Source organism: Cygnus atratus, chromosome 1 (assembly GCF_013377495.2).
Source record: "Cygnus atratus isolate AKBS03 ecotype Queensland, Australia chromosome 1, CAtr_DNAZoo_HiC_assembly, whole genome shotgun sequence".
Taxonomy (NCBI): domain Eukaryota; kingdom Metazoa; phylum Chordata; class Aves; order Anseriformes; family Anatidae; genus Cygnus; species Cygnus atratus.
In genome coordinates this window covers 87,277,718-87,297,611 of record NC_066362.1, presented here as the reverse complement: position 1 = coordinate 87,297,611, position 19,894 = coordinate 87,277,718, and the positions used below count along the sequence as shown (strand labels likewise).

Here is a 19,894-nt window from a genome sequence, read left to right as displayed (position 1 = left end):
AAGCAATGGTTAGATACTCTTATGGGTTTTTACTTCATCCGTATTTACCCCATTGATTGCTTGCTAATTGCAGTAACTTAAATGTGCCAGTGCCCATGTAACAATAGACTCTGAGATCCACCAGATTTCGATGGGAAAGCTTAAGTACTGGTGCAGTTTTTATTGTCATTGGAACTAAAATGCTTTCTCTGAGTTATTATTTAGGAAATAAAAATGGTAAACTCTGAGTTATGCTCTGGTTTGTGTGCACATAGCCAGGACCTTTTTGCTGTGATTCTATAGTATTTATTTAAAGCTCTGTTTCTCAAAGAGGTGAAGGCAAAAGAGGATCTTTCCAGTGCTGAAGGAGAATTTCAAATACTAAATTGAAGATTCAAAGCCTGAATAGTAAGTAAAAGGGAAGTAATATTTGAAACCCTGTGCATTTAACTCACCTTTATGATTTGATGAACTAAATTATTTTGTAAGGTGTTGACTGGTAAAAAGCAGTCAGTTATTTAAGTCATAGTACTGCATGCATTAAATCATGAGCAGGCAAGGTCAGCCTCAGACTGAGGACTTGATCTTTTGTACCAACTGTCTCTCCCTGCCCTGATAGTATTCTGGCTTTTCAGGTGGCCAAAACAATGTGAGGGGCTGAGGTCCATGGGAAGTAGGGATATGGCAGGAGAGGAGGCTGCAGACCAGCTCCAGTACAATGAGGCTTGTTGGGTCGAATTCAGTACAGTACAGACATGGCTGCACTGAGCTGGTCATAAATGATGAAGATTAACAGGTGGCTTCTGAATTTGTACAAGTCTCTGAACTAGAGACACTGTAAATGTAGAAATTATTCACGTTTTTTTTTGTAAAGGTCCCTTCCGCTCTGTTATTCTTTCTGTTCTTAGTTAATCCTGCAAGTCTCATTCAGACAAGTGAGGATTGCCAGCTTCTTGTTCTCATTAGCCTGCCAGCATCAGTATTGTTCATTTTGTTTCAGCACAGGACCTCTGTTTTTCCTGGCAGCATCCTTAATAATTGTCTTAAGATCAGTTGAATCTAGCTCTATTCTAGTAGCAGATACCTGTAAAATGTCATTATGTGTACATATTCTTAGCTTCCTGACCTCTGTTTTACAAAAGAAATGGCCCAGGACCCAAAGATGGCGCACAAGCAGATTTTGAAGGGCATGCTGCTGGGCCGAGAGCTAAGATGCACAGTATCTGGAAAAGGAGCTGACTTTCTACTCTCACTTTCCATTCAATTCTGAATACAGTGGGAGTGTTGCATTACATAGGGATTAAGATGCTTCTGGAAAGGTGATCAGCAGTGCTTTTACCGCAGTATTGTGGCATCTCTCACCTTCTGCTGAGGTTTTACTATCATCTTTCATTTAAAAAGAAAATTACACCCTGGCATGCTATCCTTGCAGGTCCTTGATGCAAGTCATTGAGTCTTTACAGTTCATAATGTGTTCAGGAAAACAAAGGTATTGTTCCAGAGTACTGAGGAGAATGGTGTTTTATAAGCTAGTGTTTGGCTTCAATTATGCATTGGTTTGCTATAAATAGTCTGTATGTGTATGTGTACGATTTTGTTTTTTTCATTTTCCTATATAGCCCTTTTCCAATACTGCTTTGCCTTCCTATGGTCTAAAATGGAAGGGAACGTGTATTATTACTTCAGACTTCTGTTTAACACTTTCTCTGTGGTATACAAACAGCAGAAACATCACTCCATGGCTATATTTTTCCTTGATGCATTATGACACTGCTTATATGCTGGTCACATGGATTTACTGCCTCAGTAGTTTGAGCGCCTATCAGATAAGGTACTTTCAAACATAATTATGTTTCTTGGAGTTTGATCTTTTCTAGTATATGTGTAATGGTTCATGTTCAGGATGTGTGACTCCCTTTCCCTTCTCAAAGGCCCACAATGTTTTCTACAAAGCTCAACCAGGGCTGCCCTGTTTTGTCATCTTGTCCCAATGTTCCTACACTGGCTAATCCACGAGTGGCAGGCTGTTGAAGTTTTACGGCTGAAGGTTGTCTCACTTGGATTCCAGGGCTCATCTCCAAAATCTCACCAGATTTCAGTCTCATTTGCCTGAAGAAAACATTTATATGCACTATAGTAACTTCCAGGGTGAAGGAAGGCTGAATCATTTGGAGATGCTCATACTTGCACTTGTTCTAGTACTCAGTGCTTCATGTAAATAACAGGGAGGTGACTTGCATTTGGGGTTTTAAATTAAGTGCATTAACAGCTTTCTGCATTATTCTGGCTACTTCAGCCATAGAACAATTGTTCTGCAGTCCAAGACCTATTAATGCTTATATTTTGAGAACCAAAACAGGCTAAATAATCGGCCACTTTCCATCCTATATTCTCTTGTTTAACTTTCCTAATTATTCTTTTTTTAAATTCAGGTTTTGCTCTTCCCTTCCAATTACATTTACTTCTACAGATTTTGAGAGGTTTGCCACTGACTGTCATAGGCTCCTATATGCTGCTGCCCACATAGAAAACTGTTGTCATCTTTACCCCTAAACCTGGGTCACAATTACAGTTATGGTTCTACAGAGCTAACCTAACGTGTCTGTGTGCATTCCTTAAGTGACTTTAAATTGGCACGGTTTAAATGTAAGACTTGGCTGAGGTGACCGACTTTGGAGGAACGAAGTCCGTGGCCTGCAGGAGTTCCCTACCCTGAGGCTGCCCCAGGGCATGGCCGCCATCACATTACAGTGGGCAGGGCCAGCAGGGGCAGCTGCCCCAGCCGCTGGAGTCACGGTGCGGCAGGTGGCACACAGGGAGGACTGCAGGGAGGTGGGGTTCTGCTGGCTCCACCAGGGAGTGGTGGTGTTGGCCTACCCAGAGGACGTGGCCTCTCCGAGCTCTGCACCCAGCACAACTGAGGCAGCTCCCCAGACAGAGCCCAGGTAGGAAAGTGCTGCTACCCAGGTGTCGGGCTGTGGGGTGTGCTCTACTTTTATGGTGGTACAGGAGCACCTGTGGGAGGTGTGCCTGTGTGGAGGAGCTCCTCCACCTACTGACAGAGCTCCTGTGCCAGGTGAGGGAGCTGGGGTTATTAGCCTAGAGAAAAGGAAGCTCAGGGGAGACCTTATCACCATCAACAACTACCTCAAAGGTAGCTGTGGGATGGGGGTTGGCCTCTCCTTCCAAGCAACAGGTGATGGAACAAGAGAAAATGTCCTCAAGTTGTGCCAGGGAATGTTCAGGTTGGACATTGGGAAAAGTTTCTTCACTGAAATGGTTGTGAAGCATTGGAACAGGCTGCCCAGAGAAGTGGTGGAGTCACCATCCCTGGAGGTATTCAAAAGACATGTAGATGTGGTGCTTAGGGATGTGGTTTAGTTATTGATAGACTTGGCAGTGCTAGGGTAACGGTTGGACTTGATGATCTTTGAGGTCTTTTCCAACCTAAATGATTAAGTAGTTTAATTGCTGTTCTGTTTTGCTAGCTATGCAAACTTGGTGGGAAACGTATGGATAACTGAGATTGTCTGCCTTTTTTTCTTTACAGTAATTTTGTTGGTTTCTGTAACATTCCTTAAACTCGCTGTTTTCATTGTAATGTTTTAGTTGTGAACTATGCTTTAAAATGTTTATTTTCTAAGAACATTAAGAGAATTTTTCTGCAATTCTGTTACCTAGTATAGCTGTTTCTGCTTGAATGTCACTACAGCAGCCAGAAGTTTAAATCTGCATTTGTAGATGGCAGTCAGCAACTTTGCATGCCAAGTGCAGGTCCTCTCTTTTGCTTTCCAACTTAGACCTCTCTGATCCCACTTCTGTGGAGATCATCTCAGTGGAGACAGTGTAAGGGAATTAAAAACAAAAAAAATCTTTTAAAACTCTTTATTTTTATGATTCAATTTGTTTCCATGGAAATAGGATCAACAAGATTGTCAGTAACTAACAGTTGAAAGTGAGAATTCACTTGTAAATTTTTGCAGACTCCCAGACTGCAAATACTGATACCGAAAACAAGTAATAAAATCTTCCATTAAATGACAATAATAGAAGAACCAATTAAAATTTTAGGGAAAAAAAATGCCATTTCCTTTTTCTTCTCCTCTTTGGATATAATTGCTTACTGAACTGTTTTGGGGTACAGAAGTTACCTGTACATGTAATTTTCTTCAGGCTGCTGCTATCCAAAGAAACAGCTTCATATAATGAACATAGTCCATACTTTTTATTATTAGGGATTTGACCTGTTTGAAATGGACATCTGTGATTGAGGGATACATGTCAGAAAACCCCATCACTTTTTTCAGGTTCCCTGAGTTTTCAAATGCCAGCCTCCGTTTTTGTGTAAGAAGTAACTGACAGTTACATTTCTGAATTACCTAGTTCTCTGATACCTTCAGGAGACCTCTTTAGCATGACCCTTATGTATTTTGTTCCTTGATTTAGAAAGGAAAGCTTTCTTCTGTTGCCAGATATGTAATACAATTTATGACCTTTGAGGACTTGCCTTTGTGTGTTTTCCTAGTCAATTACAGAGTGGCTGAAGTCAACAGGTTTTATTCCCTAATCTATTATTGCATGTTGTTTTCAGGGACTGCTTTTTCCTTCAGTTCTCCCCCGAATGCAAAACTAGGATTTATCCATACGTATTTTGCTCAACATCAAAGGATTTGTGTAAAATATTTTACCCAGGGGTCCTGTTGTGTACTTAGTATGTACATATATCTGAATATGCTGCACACCACCACCTTTCCTTGCTAGGGAATGAGCTAAGATACACTGGTTAGTCATTTGTAAGTGCAGAACCCTTGTTTTTTAAGGAATTGTCCTTAGAGTAAAAAGGTTAATGAGAAAGGTGAGGGAACTTTCTAGCCTGGGAAACAAAATGTGCGGAACTCATAAGGTCAGATGGTCTCTTCCATTCCTTACCTTACTGAGTAAGGGCTTGGGCCTGAGTAACTGGTGTCCATGCGTTTTTCTTTGAATTCAGTAAAATGTCAATAAAAAGAATCTTGAGCTGTGCAGGATACTGAAACTGCCATCCTAGATTACATAGGCACTGATCCCAGCAGTAGCTAAATAACTGTTATCTGAGATTAAGAACCCACTATTAATTCATCAGTCTGTGACAACTTGTGGGAGAAGTGTCTTCCAGTACATGTGAAGTTATCTAGATACCAGACCACGTAAAATAGACATCTTCAACTGCTTGATGCAACTATTCCTATTAATTGGAAAAGCTTTTTACTGTGGAGTTTGATATAAAAATAAAACATTGTAGTGTATCTTTCATGTACAAATAGGGCTTCTGCTGCTAAACTGTGAGAATCTGCTTGGCCTTGTTTCCAAATAAATTGCAGAGTGGAGATTGCAAACGTGGGAAGTAACAAGGCTCCAGTGACACAGTAGAGAAAAGCCTATAGTACAGGTCTCCACGTGAAAAAAAGATGCACTCTTATTGGTTCTGGTGCAGTGCCATGAGTTCTCTCTGCTTCCCACGTGCAGTACCTGGAACTGGAAGTCAAAGATGAGCTACAAATTGCTGTAGGAACACACAACCTTCCAGAGCCACCACAGGGTGCTGGGAGACAGCAACAGGGTGGACTAGAATCAGAGTATGTCCTGAATTGGAAGATACCCACGAGGATCATCAAGTTCACTAAGGGGGTGGTCAGGCACTGGAACAGGCACCCCAGGGAAGTGTTCAAGGCACCGAGCCTGCTGGTGTTCAAGAAGCATTTGGACAAACAACACTCTTCAATAACTATGGTTTAGTTTTTAGGTAGGCCTGTGTGGAGCTGGGAGTTGGACTCAGTGATCCTCGTGGGTCTCTTCCAACTTGGGATATTCTGTGATTCTCCTGATTACACATGGGTCCATCCAAAAATCAGACCATGTGCCTGAGAGCATTGTCCAAATGCTTCTTGAACTCTGGCAGGCTTGGTGCCATGACCACTGCCCTGGGGAGCCTGTCCCAGTGCCCGACCACCCGCTGGGTGCAGAACCTTTCCCTAACACCCAGCCTGACCCTCCCCTGTCCCAGCTCCATGCGGTTTCCTCGGGTCCTGTCGCTGTCCCCAGAGAGCAGAGCTCAGCGCCTGCCCCTCTGCTCCCCTCGTGAGGGAGCTGCAGGCCGCCATGAGGCCTCCCCTCAGCCTGCTCTGCTCTGGGCTGAACAAACCAAGGGGCCTCAGCTGCTCCTCAGACATCTTCCCCTATGGACCCTTCATCATCTTTGTTGCACTTCTTTGGATGCTCTCTAATAGTTTTACATCCTTAATGACTAATATCTTCTCAGTCTTTTTTTTTTTCCTGTGTTCCCCACATAAATCTACTTCTCAGTATGGCTAGTACTGGGCAAATCATGCCAGTGTTCAACTGAACATCTCTTAAATAGCACACTCTGACCATGATAATGCCTCACTTAAGAGGCCAGCTGTGGTTTAAAGATAATAGTCAAGATTCAGACGTTGTTGAAATAACCGTCACGTCTTCAGGGAAGTTATGACTACTTCCATCACACTGAAACTGGTCTGCTATGTTTACTTTTCTGTAGAATGCTATCATTAAAACATTTCCTTATGAAAACTAATGTTTAAAACTAACATTCAATATGTGAAACGCAGTCTTTTTTTTGGTAATGTTCATGGTTCATACAGCCTTTAGTATAACCTACTGACTTTTAATAAACACCTCTTGCTGATTTTTAAATCTAAGTATAGTATTTGATTTTTGCAAATCTGTAGTATTTAGCTTAAGAAAAATAACTAAAGGGGGAACACTTTGAAACCAAATGCCAGTATTATAGCTAGAACAAGAATGAAATCAGGTCATTTGCTTTTTATGGCGTTCTCTGTACAGCTGTTAAATATTAGCGATGTTCTGAAAGGAAACAGATTGTAAAGTAGTTTGTAGAGATATGAGAACAATTGAGATTTTCATCTAACTCAAGTCTTAGTGTGGTTTGTAGCCTTATCTCATACCTTGTACTTGAAAAAATGTAAGGATTATTTGTCATATTCTCTCCTGATCTTCAGATTCCATGTTCATCTGTTTCAGTGATATTTACTCCTGCTTTATGCCACAAGTAAAAGTGAAATAGAATCTCTTATCAGTTTCACTGCTGGTTACAATGTTAAAATAGAATTTTGAAATCTTTTTTTCCAAAATGTTTTTTTTCCACTCCTTTATTGCAAGTCCTGGAACTTCATCAGTACAAACTAACTTTATCCTGCTACTGTGTCCATCAGTATTATCAGGTTTGTGTGATTTGAAAGGTGAAAAATGTGCTGAAAAATTTCAGAAGTATGCAGTATGCTAGGATGCCGAGAGACTCAGTTTGAAGGTAGTCTCAGCTGTCATCTTGTCAAAATGCCACAGCTTCTGCCACCTCTCATGCATGTCAAGTTAAGTGTTCTGGGAGGAGCTACAACATTCTAGTGCTGACATTGCCAGTAAGATATTTCTATTTGCGTTTAAGGTCTAAGAGAAGAATAATTTTGCATAACTGAAGGCATAAAATGGTTTGGGTTGGAAGGGTCCCTTAAGGATCATCCAGTTGCAAATCCCCTGCCACAGGCAGGGACACCTCCCACTAGACCAGGTTGCTCCAAGCCCCATCCAACCTGGCCTTGAACACCTCCAGCGATGGGGCATCCACAGCTTCTCTGGGCAGCCTGTGTCTCACCACCCTCTGAGTGAATAATTTCTTCTTAATATGTAAATCTACTGTCTTTTAGTCCCCCGTGTCCAATCACTACACTCCCTGATAAAGTCTCTCCCCATCTTTCCTATAAGATAGCTATAACATGAAATACAAAAGAAAACGAGTGCATATTTAGTAAATTGTTCAGTTTCTTTGTTGCACTGAATTTAACTATTTTTTTAATATTTCTTGGCTGTCGTGGTGGGGGAGGAATGCTTTCTTAAAAATTAAAAGCAGATTGTATTTCACCAAGGAAGAATGTGTCCTTGTCAGAGATTATCATAGATTGAATTCTGTCCGACTTCTGATGTTGACATTTTGGGGTGGTAGAACTTGCCTCATTTGCACTTAATATCTAGGAATAGTAATTAAGATCGTGCACCAACAAGCTCACAGCTGTATTTGTAAGTGTAACGTATGCATTATGTCTCAGTACAGTGGTTAGGTAAAACGTTAGATGTTAAAATTTTTTGAAAATATTTTTTTTGTATGATTAGATTATTGCTCAGTATTTTTGCAAATGCTTCTTTTAAATATTTTTATTGCCTAATGCATCAATTTTCACAAATTGGAAATTGTCAGTAGCACAGCTCAGAGCACAGTGGAAAGGCACAGGCATGGAACATGTAAGATCTGCTTTGAATAAACTGAAGCACTGCCCATGTTTGATGAACCCCTCTTGTTTTAGTCTTTGAAACCTGTTATTGAAATGCTGAAACTTTGCTTTCTTACACAAGTAGTAGATTTATATTATTAACAATATGGCTAGCAGCAAACTTTGGGGCTTTAATTTTTAAGTTCAACTCAAGGTATTGATTCAAAGTGAATATATAAATATTTCTGAAGAGAATTTCATATTAGGGGAGAATATGTTGCGATTTTTTCTGTAATATTCTTAAGAGACAGTAGTATATTGAGGCTTTTTTTGCTTTAATCTAGTTTATTCCAGTTCTGAGGACTGTTCTCCATTTTAAAAACTATGTTGTCATCCTACCTATTATACTTTTATTCTGATTATTAATTTTTTGCTAGAAATCTTTCTGAAGCCTGTTACACATTCTCCTTTTAATGTGGTTTGATATACAAATTCAGAAAACTTCTTACACTTTTCAAAACATCTACATTGTGGTTATATTTGTATAATGCTTAAACTTATGGGATGTGTTTTATCTATGGAGAAAAAGTTGCTATGTCCTTATCTCATTTAACGGATATGGTAGGCATGATAGGGATTGACAAGTGAGAGATTCTTCTATTTCTCTTTTAAAGAACCTCTGCTGGCAAGATTTTAAGGCTTGGAGCTATCTATTTTAATTAAACACTTTTTTCTTTTCTAAATCCTCCATGGCTGTGGAATCTTGAGTTAATTCAAGCTGTGTGCATTCATGCTTGGCAAAAGGGAAGAGACCTGGCCCATCAGAGTGTGGAAGTCCCCTTTTCCTTTCTGAAAGCCAAGATCTACTTGGGATATTATGTACTGCTTGCTGCAGGGTATATTTTAATCATATTTCAAAATCCCAAATTGGGAGCAGTGGTACACACATGAGCACTGTGCTAACTAGTCCTCTGTGACACAACTTTGACCAAATCTAAATTTTTTCTGATGTTGCCATAAATGATGAAGTAGCAGCTTTGTCCTTCCTGAATGTGTGCCAAACTCGGAGGTCAAAAGCCTTTGGCAATGTAAAAATCCCATGAGGTAACAGAAGATTTGCCAACCATTGGTTATTGTCTGGTTATCATATAAAAGTATGTTTTTTTTTTTTTTAAAATAGCCTAGCCTGAAGGTCCTATTACTCTTGCTGCAATTGGGAGATGGAATTCCAAAAGTGTTCGCCAGTAAATACTTTGACTTACCCTATCCTGTCCACCCTACCAGGCTGGATATCACAAAAAGGTTTTTCACCAAGAGGGCGGTCAGGCACTGGGAGAGGCTCTCCAGGGCATTGGTCACAGCACCGAGCCTGCTGGAGTTCAAGCGTTTGAGCAATGCTTTCAGACGTGTTCTGATTTTTTTTATTTTTTTTGGGGGGGGGGGGGGGGGGGGGGGGAGTTTGGTCCTTTGGGAAGCCAGGAGTTGGACTCAATGATCCTTGTGGGTCCCTTCCAATTCAGATGTTCTATGATTCAATTTTTCTGGATAGTTCCTAGGTATGCACTCCAGTGACTAGGAGTCCCACTCCTCTGGTCACTGGCTCTGCCTGGAATTCCTTTTTCCACTTTGAATTTCAGGCTAATGGAGCTACGGGTTTGGGGATTTTTTTCTGCTACTTGCACCACGATGGATCAGTTCACTCTTACAGGAGGTGTACTTCCCTGCTACCCTTTTTTTTCTTTTTACAGAAAGATTGTGTGAAAGGTCTTGGAGATGGGAACAACCTCCCCCAATTCCATATAGAAACCTTATTTGTTTTTGAAACTTAGTTGGCCTCGCTTACTAGTTTTCTACATATTTATATGGGATTTTTCCTGTGTAAATGTTCATGTAGGCCTTGAATCATCTGATGATTGGGATTTTACTGAAAATGAACACTTGACTCTTAAGTAATATCTTCCTCTTTCACAGAAAAAGATGAACAAATAATCGTTCTTTTCACCGTGTTTCTAAATGGTACCCTTTTTTCCTTTACTTTTATTGTTATTTATTACTTTGCTCTAAAAAATATAAACTAAACTCATACTTCCTGTATTTTCTCAATCTAGTAGACCGAGGGCCAACCATTACCTTCTTTGTAATGTTGAACTAGGTAGACACAGAAAATTCTACTGCTTAAGTAGTCGAAATGCATCTTCAGAAATCTAGCTTTAAAGAATAAAATGTAATATGCACAGTATCAATATATATGAGAAGAATTTGTAGGGTGGATGTATTACTGGACTATAGTATTTGAATTCATGTTTGAATGATGATGTGTAAGGTCCTTATCTTGGTATTGTACTCACAATTGCATGTTACGGGTAATTTGAACATGTGCTTTGACATGTTTTGTATGTACACCTCTATATACTTAATATAAAATTTTAAAATGCCATACTGTGATTTAACCAAAGTAACTGCAAAGATGAGAAAGTTGGTCAGCTTTTCAACTCCTAACTGCTTTCTCAATTTTAAGCTCATGTTTCTTTTTAGTAGGCAAGTAATCTTAAATGTGTATTCATAACTGATGTGTTCCAAGTATGCTAAGCCATGAACAAGAATAGCATGTATTTTGATGTTTTATAATATTATCATAGTTTGGCATTTTAAGTGATATTTATCAATAAGCCAAAACCCCATTCATTACATTGGTTCACATCTAGAATGCCATAAGAGAACAGTATGTCCAAAAGGCCACACTAAAACTTCTTGTGGGACAATATTTCTGGACACAGAACTACAACTTTGCTGTCTCTTTATAAGAAGACACTCATGTTTAATGGTATATTGTTGTAGGTGGAAAGCTGACTCAATTTTGTTGAAGATATTTTGGGGTTGTTGGTAATCCTTTATGGTAGCATATTATGTATTGAATTAGGCATTCAGTAATTTTTAATGTGTAGCATGTGAATAGCTTTTCATAGATGTTTTTGATTTCTGAGCTCTTTAGCTACATTGATGAAACTCAAAAACAACAACAACAAAAAAACAAATAAATTCCTACTTTAGCTCCTAACTGTAAGAAAGAAAATTTGTAAGGGTAAAGAGATAACATGATGCCTGTGGCAGATTTATTTTTCTTATAAAAAGAAATGAGTGTAATACAGAGCCTATGGGCCAGAAATGTAACATCTGTGTGTACAATTTGCTGTGTCTACAGTGAGTGTAAGGCAGGACAGTCTGTACATGTACCTTAGACCCACCAAATTGGAGTGGCTGCATCCCAGCTGCTGACCGCTGCAGGCGCTTGGCCTGTGCAGTGCTGCTGAGCAGTGGGAATTGCTTGGAGGACTGCTGGAGAACCAGCCCACAAGCGTGCCAAATGGGACTGTTATAGGAAATTTTTCAGCCTAGGGGATTGAAACAGATGCCCAGGAATATTTTCAGGTGTATTGAATTTACCACTAGAACTGTAGATGGCATGTGTGTCTTATTGCAGAGCTTCTGAAAACTGTCGTACTCTTCCGTGGTTGCTATCAGCTTCTAACTACAGTTTTTCCTCTAATCTTTAAGTAAATAATTATTTTTAACTAAACCATAAATGCAAATACATGTGTGTGTCTAGATTGCCTCTGTATATGCATAATTTTTATCTTCCTTGATTTTTATCACAATCTGATTTATTTTCAGTGGGATGCCATAACTGAAATGGATGAACACAATCGTCCCATTCATACATACCAGGTATGTAATGTGATGGAACCGAACCAAAACAACTGGCTGCGAACAAACTGGATCTCCCGTGATGCTGCACAGAAAATTTATGTGGAAATGAAGTTTACCCTGAGGGACTGCAACAGTATTCCGTGGGTACTGGGAACCTGCAAAGAAACTTTTAATCTCTACTACATGGAATCAGATGAATCTCATGGATTAAAATTCAAGCCAAACCAGTACACTAAAATCGATACTATTGCAGCTGATGAGAGCTTTACCCAGATGGACTTGGGTGACCGCATTCTTAAACTCAACACAGAAGTTCGTGAGGTTGGGCCAATAAACAAGAAAGGATTTTATCTTGCTTTTCAAGACATTGGAGCATGCATTGCTTTGGTCTCAGTCCGTGTTTATTACAAAAAGTGCCCTTTCACGGTCCGTAACTTGGCTGTGTTCCCTGATACTATTCCAAGGGTTGATTCTTCCTCTTTGGTGGAAGTGCGGGGCTCCTGTGTGAAGAGCGCTGAGGAACGTGATACCCCAAAATTGTATTGTGGAGCAGACGGGGATTGGCTTGTGCCTCTTGGACGATGTATCTGCAGTGTAGGATATGAAGAACTCGATGCTTCCTGCCACGGTAAGAAAACAATGTTTGATTAAAAGTAGTCTTATGATATTATATGAACAGTAAATAGCCCATTGTGTCTGGGAAATGTTGCATCACATTCTCAAGGAATGCCTCTTATCCAGAAATAAGCAATATCACTTAAAATCACTATATTGTTGGTTTCAAAGAAAACAGTTACTAAAGATTATTTTAATTTTGTTGAAGATAGATTTTTGTTGAATTGTGTATATTCCTACAGTGTAGATGTTTATAGGCCAGTTGGTCACCGTGATTCCTTTTATAATTAGTGGAGATCAGTGTGTATGTTGGAGCAGATTCTTCTCATCTGTTTTAGATGTATACCTCAGGATGAGATAAGCAGTGATGGAAATGATCTTTTTCCCCCTTTGTTCTCAGAAAGGGAAATTTAGTCACCTAATTCAGACTTAGGTCTTTCCTGTAGGCGCATGAAGATGAAGTGTTCACCTGAAGAGGTGACACTGTCATCCGTGCTTTGGTGGGTTTTAATGCTTCCATGTGTAATGTGTTATAGAAAATCTGTAACTGAGTTCAATTGGAGAAGTTTGAGTCCCTATTCAGAATTAAAGCAAAAAGTTAACAATAGTCAAAATTGTCATTACCTTATGTCATACTACGTATCTAGTACTGGTGTTTCCCAAAGACTAAGGTAAGAATACAGTAAGCCAAACTGCTGATGAAGTGTCAGTACGTCGGAGTTAGTTGTTGAATGTTGTTTGCCACCTTCTTGTATCTTAAGAGCTCTGTCTTAGAAAAACTGTACTTGGTGATCTCCCTTTAAAACTTTCATGGAGACCTCTCTGTGTGCTGACATGTGTAGAACAACATAGCACTGCACCTTGCTGTATGACAGAGAGCTAAGGATATTTCAAATCAAGGCAGCAAATTGAAGATGACTACAAAGGGAAATGTATCTTTCCTTATCAGCCTCTCACATTCGTAGGTAGGACAGAGGACACATGCAGGAGGAAAAAGTATGTCTTCTGCAGAATCCAGGTGCTGTTATGCTTCGTTAACCCCCTTCTCTGCCACTCTTGAGAGACTGGTTGTGTTTGTCAAACTTTGATAATTGGGCTTCATGCGCAAATGGGAAAATTCACGTTATTTCTGTTCATAACATGAATTTCTAAAACTTTTGAGTCCAGTGCTGTGCTTGAATGTACCCCAATCCTGTGACCTTTTGTGGATTCAATTTGAGACTAACATCTATGGAGAATGTGTGTGTTGAGACTTATTTTTTCACCTGTCAGGCCTTCTGAATAGGTGATACTTACTGCTTGGGTAATACTTAATCATAAAAGGCATGCATTTTTTCATACAATGGAGTTTTGTGGTAGTTGGTTGTTTTGTCAGCTTCAGAAACAGTATACTAAAGAACATGTGTACTCTTCAGCATTTTTTCTACCTTTCATAAGTTTCACAGACTTTTTTTTTAAAAAAGATATTCTTACTCTTCACTGTTGTAATGGATTGTAGAGCGAGCCTTAATAGCCATTGAGATACTAATCTGCTTTGGTTTAATTTTGTGTTGTAGCAAAAAGGGAAAAAAAAAGGGGGGGGGGGTCCATGTCTATAAATTATGCAAGTGAGATTTCTGTTGCCTAAATACTGTGCTCAAGAGCTACCCAAGTTTAAGTAAGCTGTGCAGTGACCTTGAGAGAGATAAAATATTAAAAGCATGCTATACGTTGCAATCAGAGAATGAAATCTGCTTACTATTTGTTGTCTAATCCCGCTGCTGTTAATTATCAAAATATACTCATTGCAAAGTTTTGACAGTGCCATTATTGGAAAGAAATATAATTTTCTACAAAAGGTCAAAAGGCTTCTCTCTTAATGGGATAAGGATTTTCTTCAAGACATTAATACTCGATGAATTTCTGTCCATTATGCGAGTCATACTCTAGAACTATACAGGAGCAATAAAACCAGCAACCAAAGCCTACATAAAATGTCAGGAAACCATTCTGCTGTGCATTGACTCCACTCATTTATTCAGTTGACTGTACAATCTGCTACTGAACAGGTACCTATTAAATTTAATGGAATACTTAGATGAGTATTCACATCTTACCTTTTTGCCCCAAGAGCAACAGATAACTATTTTAGATTATCATAATCTAATAGAGCTTCTATATATGTTTTGAAATCATTTCCATAGGTGTCTAATATTTTCCTTTCAGTTATATTCAATGTATTTTAATATTAGTACTACTTTTCCTGACAGTTTCTCAACGTTTGTCTTATTTCTTGGTGAATTTAACTTCACTAATGCCCACTCTCTAGGATTTTGCTTAAGCAGTGACTTAGAGTTTCTGTCAAGATGGCTGTGTTTCCCTTTGTGCCAAAGCTTGTAGCAGAGATGTGTGCTTGGGTGGCTGCGGATGCATTTTTACCATGTGAATTTTTGAGTATCGTGAACTAAGATCACCAGCTAAGCTGACAGCAGGCTTCCAGACAGCCCTAGCATCCTATTTTGAGAGCCTTGCTTCTAGGCTGAGGCAAGGATCGGAAGTTTGGAGTTAAAGATTTGTCACCAATCAATAAATCCTGAACCAACTTGTTCTTACTCATTACATCTTAAAGTACTTGAATGATACTACCTTTCTGTGGAAAGATTGTGAAATTTACACTTGCCTTTTTTCATAGAAACATAAAGGTGAAAAAAAAAACCTCTGCATCTATTGCATCTATTTATTGATACAATATATTTTATACAATCATCATATATTCTTGGTTCCCTTTCTACCCTGCCCGCCCACCAAATCCAAACCTGAACCCTTTTATCCCTTCCATTCCACCATTACAAGTCTGAACATGGGAAGGGAAGTATTGGATGCTGTTCTCCAGGCTTTTCATAGGCATCTCAATACTGGATGTATTGGAGATAGAAGAGAAGGTTACAGATCAGAACTAATCTGAACTGATTGCCGTTATTTTTCTCCTGTATGACAGTAACTTTCAAGATAACAGTATACTATTTTTGGAATGTCTTATGGCAAGTAGTTGGGTGGTGGGCAGCATATAGGCTAACACCTGAATATTTTTCCTACCTCCAAATGGAGTCAAACTTTCAATTATACACTAGTGCATGGTTCAGTAAGGAACAGTAAGTTTTTGATGACGAGTATGGCCTATCTATCACAGATCTTAAAAAGTACATCTCTGTATTCAGGAATTACTAAGTTGCATTACTACTTCAGTTATATAAATGAGTTGGTTTTATATGCATCTCTCTGTCTGTGAAACTATCAGTATTCCTGATCCATTGTGTTTGCTTTGAAAGTGTAGTTTCAGAGTGACAGTGCCTAGAGAAGAACTGACAACTGGATTAAAATATCTGTATTTATTAAATGTCTACCTGAATGCATCTAGAACAGTTCAGAGAGATGTTGATAGAGGTTTTTTTTATTGATTTGGGTACTGTCTTGCTTTAGTGAGGTCAATGGAAAAAGTCTTAATGACTGCAAGATGCTCATGGTTATTCATGTATCATGTACATTTCTTAATAGCATAGCCTGGAGGGATAAAAAGCCATCTTCTCTGAACTGGTTCTTGGTTCATTAAGTGTTAATAAATGTGTAGGAACCAATAATTTGGCATTGCTAATCACAAACGGCTTGAATATGAAGCATTTGCTTTGCTAGATCATTGGTACCAGCCCCAGTAACAAGTAAGTTAGTCATAGCACAAAAGGAAGAGATGCTGCATAGGGTTCTGATAAACGTCAGTTAAAAGTAGCCAGTTCAATGCAGTATCTTCTATGAATTTCAGTTCAAGACAAATGTCATCCTGGACTTAAAAAAAAAAAAAAAAAAAAAAAAAAAGCATAATATATGCAGGCCATATGTTTATAAAAATCACAGAATGGCTTGGGTTGGAAAGGACCTTTAGAGATCATCTATTTTCAAACCCCTGCCATGGGCAGGGATGCCACCTGCTTCTTGCATTTAAAAAGAAAAACAATAAGGAACAAAGGGTTACTTTTAGTATTGTGAACTAAGGAAAAATAGTGTCTTTTGTTGATTGATAAAAGTAGTCAGAGTGGATTTGATGGGCATCTGCAAAGCAAAAAGGATAACTGGATGTTTTGGAAAGCAAGACGAACGTGTGGTTCTTACACTTAAAATAGTTTTAATGAAATATATTTTGTGACACTTCCCAAAATATAAATGAGTGTCTGCAAAGTTTGTTCTGTTATGCCTATTTGAGTTCTGGTTATATTAGTCATAAACTTGACAGTTCAGAGAACTGAACTGTTCTCTTAAGTATGATATATTAATAATTGGCCGATTGTTAACTGAAGTTGGTTTTTTAATTTTTTTAATGATTGACCAAAAAGTATCTGAATTAAGGTTAGCAATTAATTCAACTAGATACAGCAACAGCAAATACTAATTATTATAGCTGCCTTAACTTTTATTTTAGACTCTCAATCAACCAAATAAATGCAATACAGAAGTGTGTTTTAACTTTTTCAAGTAGGTTTTTCTTGAGGAGTATTCTCAGGAGCTGTTGTCCCTTAACTCCCCCCCTTCCCCCCAGTAATGTAGCATTGTTGAGGAAACTTTTAAAATGTATTTAACAGGCATTGACTGGCTTAGTTTACTTAAAACAAATATAATGAGAAATAGAAACGTGATTGAGTTATTTGAACTTTAGTTGCCTGAACAACACTTCCTAGGGATACTAACGCATGAAAATTTAGAGTTTGATTAAATGAACAAATACTTTTGTTATTCATTACTCAAAATTGTGGTAGTGTTTCTGTGTTAGGATTTGTCTTGGCAGCTTGTCTTCAGTTTTTTTGTCTGATTCAATCAAAAAGCACTTTCACTTTGCAAATATAAACTAACCCTTCTCATCATATGTGAGCTGATAGTGTGACTCCCTGGTTAGTACAATACTTGCCAGTAATAAAGATACTTCACAAACCCTAGTGAGCTATGGTATGGAAATGTGGCAACTGCTTTGTGACAGTTTATTAAAACCATGCAAGCTCGTGATATGGTCGTGCTTTAGTTAGCTCTCTGCTGGCATAAGTAAAGCAAAATGCACCTGCAGTGGAATGGCAAGCTTCCTGGTAGTCACAGAGATATAATACTGAATTGGGTTCTTTTGTTTGTTTGCTTTTTTACTCTGGAGTATTTATTTACTTTTGAGATCCATTTTTCTTTGCCAGCCCTTAGGCACTGAATAAAAGCGTGTAAAGGAAAACCACAGAAGATCTTGGACTAGAAAAAAGTCGCTAAATAAGATTAAATCTTAATTTTCTTTTTTAAGAGAAAACCCTTCCACAGTAGTAGTCAGTGTCCTTCCTGCAGCAGAAGTGGGACACTGTTCACTCCAGCACAATAGAATATTTTACAAGAAGGGGTCCAATTAGCTGCAGGCTGTTCAGGATAGCCAAAGGTGGGCATTTGTCTGTGGTGATCTACTGACTATTCTTTATTGTCATGCAATGGGCAGCTGCAGAAGGTCCTGGGACTTCTTGCAGCTAGGTGGCTGCATTAGCTGATATAGCATGTCTCCTAGACTGCCACAGGTGATTCTGTTGCAGATGTAACTTGCTTCAAGTCTTGAGTACCCTTTCCTTTTAAAATACAAGGTAAACAAATATGGATGTTGATAATGCAAGCTTATGAGTTCAACAAAAAAATACATTCTAATTGAAACCTCATTTCCTCCTGAAATTGAAGCCTTGCAAGTGAAATCTCAGAGTAAGCCCGCACCCAAGGTAAAAGATAACCGTCACTGCAGTCTGCAGGTACTGCAGCATGGTGCAGAAAGCCAGTGGCAATTTGTGAAGGAGCAAGAAGAGAGGTGAGTGGGGACGTATGGATGGAGGTTATGGCAGCGGTGATGTGAGAAAGTTCAGAATGAGTGATCAGGTATGGTGATGTGCCCAACAGCATTAACTCCACGGTTATTCATCAGTATCCCTTTGTTTCCGAAGCACAAAGACATGATGTGTTTTGTGTAGCAGATGTCCCCAGTGACATCCCAGAGAGTAGGGGGGATGAGGAGGTTGCCAAATTCGCCAAATTCACCAAATTCTCCCCCATTCTAGAGTGACTGAGAAGGGGGTTGCTTATCACAATCTTTTACATTAATCCTCCAGAAGATACCAATGCAGAACTGTTTTTGTTTTTTTAATAGTCTCTGTGATTTACTGTGCAATTCCAAAACCAAGTAGTTGCATTATTTTTTAAAGCAAACAGCCATATCATTTATTGGAATTTATTAGCAAATTCCTGAATATGCAAGTGCTCTGGAAGAGGTTCACACTTTTTTTCTACACTTAAAAACGATGGGTTACTATACATAATTCATGTGAGTCTGAAAAACTTTAGACTTCACTGTTTCCAATTTCACTGTTATCAATGAAAGTGCCTTTAGACCTTTGATTATTAGCGCAGGGGGGTGAGGAAGAGCATGCTCTCTTGCCCATGTTAGGCTACGCAGTATATGGGAACACTCACTACATATTTTATCCACATTTAAAATTCAAGTGTCATCGCCATTTGAAATTTCAAAATAGTTTTTAGGTTGAATTACTAAAAGTTTTTTTAGTATAATCCTATAGCGTGCCTGAAAAAAATAGGAATTGTGGATAATAGCAACTCTATAGATAAGAGTACAGAAAAGCAGTAATGACTTGTTCAAAGTTTCTGAATATGCTTAACCACAAATAACTGCTAACGTACTAACAAAGATCAGACCTGATTTGAACTCAAGAATTATATACATTAGGAAAATGGCGATATAAAGGTAGTTCAAGCATAAATGGTAGTTTAGTCAGGTGATTATTTGGGGGTGGAAGGGCAGAGTACTGGTAGCACTTCTATGTTCATTGCATAACACTCTTAATTCTTTTGTGTTTTAATTTTAATTTAATTTTGTTGTGTGCTAAGCTGTTTCATGCTGTATCTTTGTGCCCTGTGTAACAGGATAGTTCCTGCAAAGCATTTGAAGATATGCATGTTTATTTAAATTTATTTTAAATTTCTAGTGTTATATATTTTTCACTGTTTTAAAACTAAGGATATTTCTTAACTTTGTTACTAAAATGATTTGATTTTTTTTTATTTTTACCCCAGCAAAATTCTGGGAATTAAGTAAGTACCTAAGGGCAATTGTTTTCCATGACTCCGTGGGTTAGCAGCCAGAAAAATCTCAGTGACACACACGTTCACATTGTAGCTCAGACCCAACCCTTTTTACTTAATCTGTGGCTGTCTGTAGGTTTTTTTCAGTCAGACAAATTGTA

The 19,894-nt window shown here is 38.6% G+C and overlaps 1 protein-coding gene across 2 annotated transcripts in view; it reads left to right on the top strand.

Moving 5' to 3' along the window:
• EPHA6 (EPH receptor A6) overlaps nt 1-19,894 on the top strand; it is a 529,970-nt gene that overhangs the window by 119,686 nt on the left and 390,390 nt on the right. For both annotated transcript variants that reach the window (XM_035540604.2, XM_035540605.2), the window contains exon 3: nt 11,952-12,615. In XM_035540604.2, coding sequence (XP_035396497.1) covers nt 11,952-12,615 — 664 coding nt within the window. The remainder of the gene's footprint in view (nt 1-11,951; nt 12,616-19,894) is intronic.